This window comes from Cibotium barometz, chromosome 23 (assembly GCF_041138505.1).
Source record: "Cibotium barometz isolate CiBa-2024 chromosome 23, ASM4113850v1, whole genome shotgun sequence".
Classification (NCBI taxonomy): Eukaryota; Viridiplantae; Streptophyta; class Polypodiopsida; order Cyatheales; family Cibotiaceae; genus Cibotium; species Cibotium barometz.
This window is the reverse complement of record NC_141068.1, coordinates 14,542,625-14,554,906: the sequence shown is the minus strand read 5'-3', so window position 1 is coordinate 14,554,906 and position 12,282 is coordinate 14,542,625. Positions and strand designations below refer to the sequence as shown.

Below are 12,282 nucleotides of genomic sequence, written 5' to 3'. Positions count from 1 at the left end.
TTGGTAAATTTGTGTTGCAGAAAAGATGTCAAATGATGGAATAAACCAGATTGTTGTAGAGAAGATTGGCAAGAACACCTTCTATGCTTAGAGGTTTAGATTGACAAATTTCCTTATGGGAAAAGGTTATTGTGACTACATTGAATGTGGTGGCTATAGCTAAAGGCTGGTTTTTACATCAGATGCATGTAAAAAATGTGTTTTTGCGTGGTGACTTGCAAGAAGAGGTGTATATGGATTAGCCACCACGTTTTGAGAATACAGGTCACCCAAAGTATGTGTGTAAGCTTCATAAGTCCTTGTATGGGCTGAAACAAGCTCCATGAGCATGTAATGACAAGATTGTTGAGTATCTTGTCACTATTGGTTTTCATATGACAGACGCAGATCACTCTTTATATGTGCGCAACAAGAGTGATACGGGTATTATGATCATCTCACCATTTATGTAGATGATCTTATTGTTGAGGGTGACAACTTTTAAGAGATTGAGCATGTGAAAAGTCTTCTCAAAAGGAAGTTTGAGATGAAGGATTTGGGAGATCTGCGCTACTTTTTGGGAATTGAGGTCATTCGCACGCCTGAGGGTATTTGGATGTCACAAAGACAATATGCATTGGACCTGTTGTCCAAGTATGGGATGGCTGATTGTAAGCCAATGTCAGTGCCAAGTATGGGATGGCTGATTGTAAGCCAATGTCAGTGCCATTAGATCAAAATGACAAGCTTAGATGCAGGTTATGTGTTGGAGGATCTCACTATGTATAGGAAGATTGTAGGGAGTTTGATCTATGTCACGATCAGCAGGCCAAATTTGACCTACAATATTGGCTTAGAGAGTTAGTTTATGCAGGTTTCGTGCAAACCACATCTTGACAGTGTGCAACGCACACTTCCGTACTAAGGGCCACTATTGATTGTGTAATGTTTTATGCAAGAGGTGTACTATTGGAGCTATATAGGTACAGAGATGCAGATTGGGCAGGTAGCATCTCAGACTAGAGATCTACAATGGATTTATGTTTTCATTGGGGAGTGTTGCTGTGTGACACGGAGCGGTAAGAAGCAGCCCATAGTTGCCTTCTTGTCGAGTACAAAGGTAGAGTATAGAGGAGTTGTGGTGGCAGCATGTGAGGTAGCTTGGTTACGCAAGCTACTTTACTGATTTGGGGTTGCATGTGGAGAGAAAGGTTGTCATATATTGTGACAATCTTAGCAGTATACAGTTGGCTAGGAATCCAATTTTCCATGCACACACGAAACACATTGAGGTACATTACCACTTCATCACAGAGAGAGTCTTGGCAGGCGACATTGACTTGGCCTATGTCAGCACACAGAATCAGGTTGTTGACATCTTCACCAAGGCCTTGGGAGTTAAGAAGCTTTGTAGATTTGGAGAAATGCTTGGAGTTCATGAGCTGGAGTTGAGCTTGAGTGGGAGTGTTGAGATGTCAAGCTCAACATGAGCTAACACTCACGAGGTGCCTATATGACTGTTCGACATTTATATCACTAGCGGTTTTGGTATAGCTAGCATCGACATATTTTTGCCAGAGATTCTACAGCTAGACTACACCAACCAGTCCACATCTACCCACTCCTCTTAGCGTGTTCACATTATGGACCACTTGTATATACTCTATTATGTGTGTTAGCCACTTTATCTTTTTTGTAGACCTTTTTTGTTGTGTGAAGAAGAAGAAGAATTTTCATCCTCTCACCTTGTGTGTTCTCTTGTAGGGTTTGTGTGAGTGGGTGTGTGCTTGCAAGATCTCAAGCTCTCTTCTCCCCTGTATCTTTTCAAGATAATTCTCATAAGCCATGAAAATGAGCTCTACCTATGTGTACCGTCTCCCACAAGCACCAAGTCCACATAAGATTTTTTTCAAACAGATGCTTTTACTAAAGGTGGATCTTCTGGCCATCAAGTGTGAAGCTATGTGTAGGATACTAAGACCTCTCCAATTTTTAGGCTAGGTGATCAACTCCCAAGGCACCAGCACCCAGGGTTTTTTACCCTTCCCCCCATGCCAAAGAAAGGTGGATAGCAACAATGAGTTTACTTTGTTTCAAGATGGCAAGCTTTCCAGTACAAAAGAGGGAAATAATACATGAAGTATGGAAGGAGAATGCCTTGGAGAATTCTCAGTCTCACATGCAAGGGTCATTCATCTTCCTTTCAATACTGGATTTTATCTTTGACTTTATTTAGAACCCAATCTATGAGCATCACATTAGACACATTCACTCCAAGAGGGTATCCCAAGTACTTGAAAACATGACTAGGTAGCCTCTTGCCAGACCAAATATGAGCATCAACGTCAGAGAAAAACAAATATATAAGCACAAACTTATCAATGTTTAGATTTAGTCCGATAACTTTAGAGTGCATATTCAACATAGAGATACAACTGGCTATATTCACATTACAAGCCTTTAAAGCATGAAAGAAGCATCAGTAAACCTAAGGCCCATAATATGCTTGTTGTGGATCTGTGTTCCTACTATCTGACCTGATTGGGCATAAGATTCTAGAAGATAGAATAAAGGATGAGTGGCCAAGGCAAAGAAGAGGGGACTCAGTGGTGGGTAGCCCTACCAATTTATAGATTTGGCAATGACAATGTCTTGAGATAGTATACCATTAATGTTAATGACAGAGGTGGCATCTAATGCTAGTAAATATAGGATGTTGGGCATTTTGTTTCCAAATCCCATTTTTCCCATCAAAACTTTGATAAAATCCCATCTGGCTATGTCAAAGGCCTTGCATAGTTAAGCTTCACCCATTACCATCTCCTGTTTAGAGGTTTGAACATATTCAGTATCAACTTATGCAGCCAATATATTATCATAAATGTATCTCCCTCCTACAAACTCAGACTGACTGGAGTGCACATATTTCTTGAGAGGGGGGTTAACTCTTGATGCTATTGCTTTTGCAAAGATTTTGTAAACATACCCAGCATTGTTATGGGCCTCCAATGAGGATGGGTAGAGTAGAAGGTTTGTTTGGGAAGCAGATTGATAATACCGTGCTTTAGATGTGGATGCATATGTTGTCTTTCCCAAGCCTCATTAACCATTTGAGTCACCAGTGGAGATAATTGACTCCAGAATTTACCATAAACACCTTGACAGCCCATCAAAACCATGAGTTTTTTCATTCCCCGAATGTAGTAAGGCATAGTTCATTTCATTTTCATCAAAGGGGGGATCCAATCTAGTATAAGTACACCTTTCAATACAAGTATCCACAAACTGGAGCAAGGTGTTAACTACAATTGTATGCATATGAGAAAACACTAGTTTATGACTCAAGGTTTGATAAAAAAAATTATCACATTCCTTAGCAATATATAAGCCACCACTTATGGTCAAGCCATTAGTATCACCACTGTACAAAACTACCCTAGATATGCATGCTGTATCTTTTAGCTCAAGCCAGATAGAAATCTGGCTTTTCTTGCAACCTACTTATCTTTGGCATTTAAAAGTTTAATACATTCCTGCACACGAGATTATTCCTCTAAACTGAGTTGTCTGGTTATTACCCAAAATCAAACTTACCAATCTCTTTTTGTGCAGCCTATGTAGCATGTCTCTTTTGTTTTGCTATAAATTTGCCAAATAGTCTAATTGAGGATTGCATATACATAACAAATAGTTCCCATTGTTCACAGCATCATACAAATCATATAAAGAGACAATTGCAATGTTTTCAAACACATGACTCTAAAAGAGGATATTATCCCATGAGCAAGTTATTAACCATAAGGGGCCTTTTAGAGGGCAAGCGAGACGTTGCATTTTCCCAGTCATACTCAGACAGTGATAATATAAGTAGAAAGTGGTCAGGTAAGTGCACAACAAGATCAATAGTGATGTCACAAGATGGGGGAAGCCAAGATACTTGTGCTGCATAAATTTTGTCTAACCTTGACCAACATCTGTGATGGGAAAGGGAGTGGTAGGTAAGTGCAGATTTGTCAAGGTGATTAGAGGCCCAAAATGCATGAGGAAGAGGTGGTCAAATGCAGTTCCCTGCATTAGGAAGTGAATGGGGTCTTCTTGGGCCCTTTAATTTGCCCAAGCCTAATCAAGGTGATTAAGGAATAGCCAAATGGGGGGTTGCCATGTGGACTGAAATGTTGGGTTTGTAAGAGAGGTGTAAGAGTGGTCAAAGGGTGCACTTTTCCCCCCAAAAAGGGGGGAGGCAATTTTACAATTTTTGGACCTCCATAACTTCTACATACAAGCTCCGATTTGAGCGGAGATTATAGATCCGTGATCTACGCATCAAGAGCTTTCCATAGATATGTTACATGATATGGTTTTGTCTACTAGATTTTAAATTCCATTTTTCCCCCAAAATTCAAATTCAAATAAAGTAGCCGTTTTGAAGCTTCTAATTAGAAAACGTTTCTTCTTAAGAGAAAAGGTTTGACTCCTTAAATTGCCAAATAAAAGGGCCCAAGAAGCCTTCCATTGAGGTCCTAATGGAGATCTTTTTCATGAGCATGCATTGAACCAGATCCAATGAAAGATTCAGGTTTATCTACTACCACCATATTAAAGTCACCACAAACTAGACCTTGAAAGGGTGTAATAGTGCTAAGCCATTGCCACAGTATACTTCTAGGAATAGAGTTGTTTAAACCATATATGTTGCCAATGACTACAACTCCAATGTCTAGGGTAGTCTCTACAAAGAGGCCTCTACCAAATTCATGATTGTGCAAAAGCTTAGGTGATAGTTGATTTATGACTATAGTGAGGATACTTGAATATTGACCCTTGATTCCACCATAGAATAAGGTATAATGCTTGTAGTGCCTAATCAACTAAGATAAGGAATGCAATTTCTGCTCTTGAACACATACCACATCTAAGTTTGAATGAAGGATCCATCTCCATAAGGCTTTGAGTTTGTAGTGCATAATCAACTAAGCTAAGGAATGCAATTTATGCTCTTGAACACATACCACATCTAAGGCTGAATGAAGGATCCATCTCCATAAGGCTTTGAGTTTATTAGGGCAAATAGCCCTTTGACATTAAATGAGGCAACTTTTATGGATAAGGGGGGGTGGGCTACAGGTTCTCCATCTGAGTCTATCTCATTCATTATAATTTCTATGTTGACTTCATCATCTTGAGATTTAGGGAGGAATAAAGGTGGAGTCTTGCAAACACAGAGACAAAATTGTCTAGGAGTACTTGAGCACCATTATATTGGAGTAGATAAAAGTTATTTGTGCTGGTGTAACCAGAGGCAACAGATTGCCTTAGACCTTTTTTATTGTTACTAGGGTAAAACCGTCAACATCAATAGGTATCGTCCCCTTTTCATGAAGCCTAACAGGGCGAATATGATTAGAACTATTTGAAGATGGATTTGGATTTTTAGAAGAATGCATAACTAAGGGCATTGCACTAGAAGGATGAATATTCCCAATAGCCTTCTAAGGTAACAGTGAGTTAGGAAGAGTTGCAGTGGTTAGTTTAGATTTGCTAAGCATTTGCTCTGCAAGAACACAATTCTTACTCCCAAGATAACTAGGAGCCATAGGGCATTCAGCATCTGAAAGAGTGGGAGAGTTTTTAATGAAGTGCCATAGGTTTCCACAATGATAACATGCCCCACTAAAAGGGGACCCCATTTCAAGTAAATAACAATTCTACCAATACCAATATCAATCTCTAAAGTTTATGGAAATTTCTCCTCAATTTTCCACAGAATGTAGACTCTATTTCTATCTGGAGCATAGATGGATGGAGAGAAAAGGACTTTGGCCACGATCCAACAATTTCTTTAATATTACCCCATAGAAAGATAAGTCAAATATTCAACGCATACTCGGCAGTTCTGAAGTAATTCCTCTTTAATAAGTCTAACTAGTTGCTAGGGAAAGATATGCATAACTTGGTTATTTATCGCAGAACAATGGGAGTATCCTCAACAATATTAAATAATACCTCAAAGAGTCCCTTCCCAGCATAAAATATTTTGTGTACAACATAACCCTCCATCAATGGCAACAGCTATATCTCTAATGACAAGTAGCTTCCCAGAAACGTAGAGCATCGATCCCCGACTCCTAAAGACATTCATATGATTCCATGCAATCTGCAAGAAAAAATGAACTACTTTATCTCCTTTAATTGACAAATTAGTTGTCAAGGCACCGACTAGAAGAGACCTCATAAGAGACTTATCATAGGGATGGATATGAAGTTCCTGCGAGCCTCTAAGCAGGGGGTTAGCATCTTCATGTTACAAGATCTTGATTGAAGGGGGAAGGAGATCGAGGAGAGATTTAATAGAGTTAACATCAAAAACATATTTAAAAGAGACAACCTTAGACCACCACAACCATAGGCTTTCTTAACTCAGACATGGCATAAGAATGGGTGGACCTTAGGTGATTACTAGACTGCCTTCTCTGTTCTAACCGGGTCTCAAACACCCACCAAATCCTGGTCGCCTCAACCCTGCATAACCCTTATCGTCCGATAGATGGAGCTTGTCTACTCCTAGCAAATGATTCTTTTTGGATATATTATATATTAATGAGATGAACACTAGTGGTTTATGCTTCTAGCGTGAAGAAAAATGGAACAAAGTCTAGTGTAAATCATGCAAAGCATTTGATTCTTATTGGATAAGATGATGATGAAAAAGATGAGGATGAAGCTGAAAATTTTGTGCATTGCCATGAGGATGAGGAAGTTGAGTACCGTCTCATAAGACTAATGATGATGAAAAAGATGAGGATGAAGCTGAAAATTTTGTGCATTGCCATGAGGATGAGGAAGTTGAGTACCGTCTCATAAGACTAATAATGATTTCCCTTTCTATCTTGGTGGGTCATGTGAGAATGATTATGATGATGGTTTGCTCTCTAGCTTGTGTATTAACCAATGATCAAGACGTGATGCTACTCTATGCACTCTTTCTTATTATGCATAGAAAAGCAATAAATACTTTGAGGCTAAATCTATGATCAATGGCAGAGTGACACATGTGTTAGTGTGAATAACGATACTATACATAGTTTTGTGAACAAAAGTTTATTGTGCAATCTCAAGTTACATCCCATGGCCTTGTCTTTTTTGTGCAAAGTTTAAGTGGTGGTACAAATATGGATTATACAACTATTTTCAATGACATGGATATCATGCTCTTAAAGAAGTACAAATACAAAGATTAAATACTAGTTTTTGGACATGGGTGCCGTCGACCATGTGATTGGTTATGCACAATTGGGCCTTTCTTTATGAATTTACAAGTTCTCATGAGATTTATGCATGTTGAGAATAATATCACATTGAGGGGATCTTGCTTGTTAAGTTTGACACTGATCAATTTCACCAAATTTATTACGAGAGCTTAAGAAAATAGGGTTTATTTATGCATTATTGCTTTGCAAAGATGAGAGTATGTAAAGTGAGAAGAAAGTGATGAGTGAGAGCACAACTAGATTCTTGGATGAGTACAAGGATGCATTCTAAATGCCTAAGAGTTTACCACCAAAGAGAGATGTGGATCATGATATTGACCTTGAACCAAATGCTACGTCAGTCAACAAACTACTATATTATAGACTCACCAAGATAAAGAAAGATGAAGTAGTAAGGCAAGTGAAAAAGCGTGTCGGCATGGGGTCGATCGAGGCTGGGGATATATTTCATGCGCTCCCCCTTGTCGTGTAGCAGGGGAGTGCATGACCACCTAGAACCCTTATGCCAGCTCAGCAGAACCACCTCAGATGCTGCCACGCCCATAATTTCTGGCCAGCCTCAAGATAATAGAAAATGTTTTCAACGGGCTCCATTAACTGCGGGATTCATTCCCCGAACAATTTTTGAATTTGTTTTAAAATAATTAGCGGGGGATAATAAATATCAAATTTTTTGAATTTTTTCGAATTTCTGTAATTAGCGGGGGATAATAAATATCAAATTATTTGCATCTCGACTCACATTTTATTTATTTATTTTCAAAGGTACTATAATCTCTCGCTGCAGTGTGCATGGCATGCATGGAAAAAAGGGAAAAGTCTAAGAAAAACAGAGAGAGAAAAAAAGGGGTATATATTGCATGGCTGGAGGAGAAGAAGGCGACCCCACAAAGAGCTAGAGAAGAAGGCGACCGCCCGCAAGAAACCGAGCCATTCCCGCCCAGGCAGAGCAGAGTCAACAGATGACCACCGTAATTGTTTATTTTTGGTTAAATTTGTTGCTATATCTAATTTTAATTTTATGACAAATTTAATTGAGTTCTGAAATCTCCTGTTTAAAAATAAATAAAATTGGTGCCAAACAGAGAAAGATTTCCAAAGTCAAAACATCAAGCCCAAGCTCAAAAAGAATATATCATTTCTCTCATTAGCCTTGTTTTGCAAATAATGATCATACACAAACATGATCATTTCTCTCATTAGCCTTGTTTTCCAAATAATGATCATACACAAACATGAAGACGGTGTCTTTTTTCTCAACATTGTCTTATTTCAACTTGGCGAACAACCTTCTTTACATATTATATAAAGGAAACCTTTCACCAAGCTGACAAGGAAGGGAGGCTCTTAGTGAGGTTACTCTTTTTTTTAAAAAAAGATTTGAATTTGTATCTCTAAAATTTAAAATTGAGAAAAGAGTTTTCTTCCATCTCGAATTTCACATGAATGCAAATCAACAAATATATGAGTACACTATAATACACAATGAATTGAGTCTCGTTCACATGCCCACATTCACAATCGGCATAATACACAATCGCCAAGGTGCTTTTTATAAGAAAGACTTTTCGATCAACATGCATCAATGCTATACATGGTTCAAAAAAGTTCATATCCATTAAAAGGAAGCTACTTGAAAAAAAAGCACTAACATAAGCATAATGAAGAACAAAATAAAGCCCAAGTGTTTCATGTCACTAGCTACAATGATCACTCTGCATCCCCATCCAAAGCTTTGGCATCCAAAGTCGCTTGCATGGAGCGTTTTTTGGTAGCTGCGGGTCGTGGAAAAGGAAGAGCACTATTTTCTGTATATGCTTTTCTCCCAAGAGGATGCTCAATGAATGGTCTTGCTCGTTGTATAGAATTTCCAAAACCGTCTTGTACAATCTGAAAATTCTCAGCAGGATGCAATGCTCCATGCTCGTCCCTTGCTTGCACCTCTTACATTTGAAGCAATAACCTTTGCATTAATGCATCAAAATGTGCTTGTAAGCTTGGTTTTCCTTCCACCATGTGTACAATGCGCTCATAGCAATCTGTCGCATTAGGCTTCTTCGCATTTGGCTCTTGAGTACCTTGTTGAGAATGGTCTACATTCTCAATGCTATGAGTCTCCTCCATGACAGAAATACAATTTGAGCCAATACATGTGTCATGGCCATTGTCATACAACTCCAAACACTTAACAATGCTAGTATTTAAATTAAAACCATTTAGTAGCATGAACTTTACTTGGTGCTTACACATATTGCCCTTCATTGCCCATCCACAATTACAACAACCCCAATCACAATCGGCATTATACACAATGTAATGGATCTTGGCGCCCGAGGATTGACTTTTTACCTTTGCCATAACCCTTGTGCCTTCATTAAAAAATAGTACATCTCCATCTGGGATGCTCTGAGCTCTTTCCAATGAATGCTCAATCAATCTTTTTATGGCTTTATTTTTGACAAAGCCACCCTTCTTTGCCTCATCTATATACCAAAATTATGACAAACATGCCGTCATAAGTTTGTGCAAAAGCCAATCAATTCTACGTCCCCATATGTACTTCTTGCCACATAAGAAACGAGACTTTAAAGTAGCATGATATGACTCGATATAGCTCCATTTGTATCTTGATTTGCATGTGGAAGCATCCTCAAGCTTCTTGCCCACATCTCTACAAAAAAATAAGGCCCAGGTGAGTACTAATGCATAAAAAGTACAGTAGGTTCCAATGATGTATTAAAGCTTCAATCAAACTTTTAGCTTCTTAAGCTTAGAAGGTTGAACTTACCAACTTTTGAAACCCAATAAGTACGGAAATATTCAATAAAGGCCTCCTCATGTGCAAAGTCGGCCAAGAACTCCAATACACTATCTTTTATATTGTCTATGGGAATGGCCTCCGAAGCTCCCCCTTGGACACGCATGTTCATGATTGCACCTAGGCGTCTGAACATGATAGCTCTAACTTTCTAATCTTGTACCTTCTTCACTAAGTGCTTCAACCAACTTCGACGAACGTGCCATAAACATAAATAAATTGGTATGTTGAATACCACTCTATTTCAAGATTGCAATAAATTAGAAATAAAAGTTAGCTAGTTTGACAAAGAGAAAGAGATAATACTTTGTGAGCAATAATGTGGGCATGCACATGATTTACCTGATGGCATTTATCTCGACGGTTGCATCATCAACAAGAAAGGCATTTGGATCCCATGATTTGTTGTAGTCAAGTATTTTATTGCGAAGACTTGTAAGCCATTGGACAATAGTGTCCGTATCAAAGCTTGATGTTATGATCCACGCAACTGGGACTCCATTTTGATAGTTATCAAATACTAGCACAGTGTAGAGTTGGAACTAAATAAAAAATATTCAATGAGATAGAATCTTAACATTTCTACATATAAAGTAGCATAAAAAAAGTACATATATACTACATGCGTACCTTGTAAAAGTTTGTTCCAAACGTTGAATCCATTGATATGACCCCATTGTTGCCATGTGTGTTGAGCCTCTCAAGTTGCCAATGTGTTTGAATACCTAGCACAAATGGCTTATTGTTTGTAGCATCCATCTCCTCATAGTAGAAGACATCTTGAGAGTGTTGTTGTGTCCACATGTGAACACTTTGGGCATCACTAGAATGCAGCTCATGAGTACTACTTGCATGCTTCCTAGCAATATTTAAGATGTCTCTAAGTGATAGGAAATCATCTCGTGACAATGTATAGCTAGGATTGTTCACTTTTTTTTTGTGAACAACTTGAATATGTGCCTCATGCACTTGCATTGGAGTGTAACGTTTGCAAAGCATTTCAAAGACCCATGATTTTATTTCCAAAGAGAGCAATGGTGCAAAGGATAGGTTGTGGCCCAAAGTTGCCTTGATGCCTTCTTTGTGACAAAGCTCATCATTCTCATCAACATGATGCATTTGAATATAGCGAATGCAAGCTACATCTTCTAATAGATACAATCTTTTTACAAAGAAATGACATTGACAACCACACATGCGAGTGCCTTTTACACCACCTGGACGGCTTCCTTTCCCTGTCTTTGGTGTCTTTTCATTGCGAGGAACCATGATCTCCTTTCCACGCATATCTTTAGGACCATAAGCACACCAAAACAAAGTCTCCTCTAAGTAGCTATCAAGAGTTGGTTGCTTTAAGCTACCCTTTTCATGCCTTCGCACGGATTGCCGCCTAAAATTTGTTTCTGCATCTGTAAGAGACTCTTCTCCTTTTAAAAAATATGTTAAGCGATCCTAGTGAAAATAGGCTACCCGAACATATCCATATATAGACTTTTCACACTTTTTATCGGTCCATTGTAGATGATTAGCATTGAAAGGACCCAGCGGTGGATATTGAAGGTGGATCCTAGTGTCCATTCTGCGCACACACAGACTAGCACTCGAACAAATAGAGACGGTTGCCTTGGCGCTTTGCTTCTTTTCAGCAATAAACCTGTGCTACACAGAGCCTACAAGAGTTCGGCCAGTGATAAGCATTCCAAGGTTTTGAGCTGAAGTGCCTAGGAGAGTCCCACCTGCCAAAATTCAGGGCAAAATTCCAAGTGATTAAATTAATCCCCGTTGGGCTGGTACGCTGCTCAAAGGAAATTAAAATCGTGCTTCACAATATATATTATTGTGTGCTTTTTTACAGTAACCAGACTCACCCGAATTCGAAACCCGACCCACATGCATATGAAAATGGTGCCCTTGGCATGCACCGCCTCCACTATAGGCTTCCACGCTTGGACGTGAGCTGGCTCGTAGATTGTAGGTGAGTAGGGCTGCCTGCAATGCGAACAAACAATACACCACCACGAATCAATCACCGCAGCCACTTTCATTGAAAGCACTCCATTATTGTGCAAGTGAAGTGTATGCAGATTCAAGCCACTATCAACAGGCAGGATCCTGGATACGGCACTGACCAATAAAATGGAAACAGATTTTATAAATTCAATGATTACATTTCAACATGCAGCCGCGGCCATCATCCGTCGGAAGGAGGAGGAGTCA

At 39.0% G+C, this 12,282-nt stretch overlaps 1 protein-coding gene across 1 annotated transcript; it reads right to left on the bottom strand.

The window, feature by feature from the left end:
* Positions 1-8,957: 8,957 nt before the first annotated feature.
* On the bottom strand, positions 8,958-11,352 carry LOC147625663 (uncharacterized). The gene is made up of 4 exons (XM_086817709.1): positions 10,696-11,352; positions 10,408-10,607; positions 10,036-10,193; positions 8,958-9,190 (listed from the first exon to the last, which is right to left on the bottom strand). Exons 1-4 carry the CDS (start codon positions 11,350-11,352, stop codon positions 8,958-8,960), a joined length of 1,248 nt encoding a protein of 415 aa, XP_086673835.1.
* Positions 11,353-12,282: the final 930 nt, after the last annotated feature.

Coding starts and splice junctions, on each gene's coding strand:
- LOC147625663 (XM_086817709.1), bottom strand. CDS start 11,352: ATGCGTGGAAAGGAGATCATGGTTCCTCGCAATGAAAAGACACCAAAG. Junction 10,194..10,407: donor GTCGAGATAAATGCCATCAG/GTAAATCATGTG, acceptor TATCATGTTCAG/ACGCCTAGGTGCAATCATGA. Junction 9,191..10,035: donor TTATTGGGTTTCAAAAGTTG/GTAAGTTCAACC, acceptor TTCAAATGTAAG/AGGTGCAAGCAAGGGACGAG.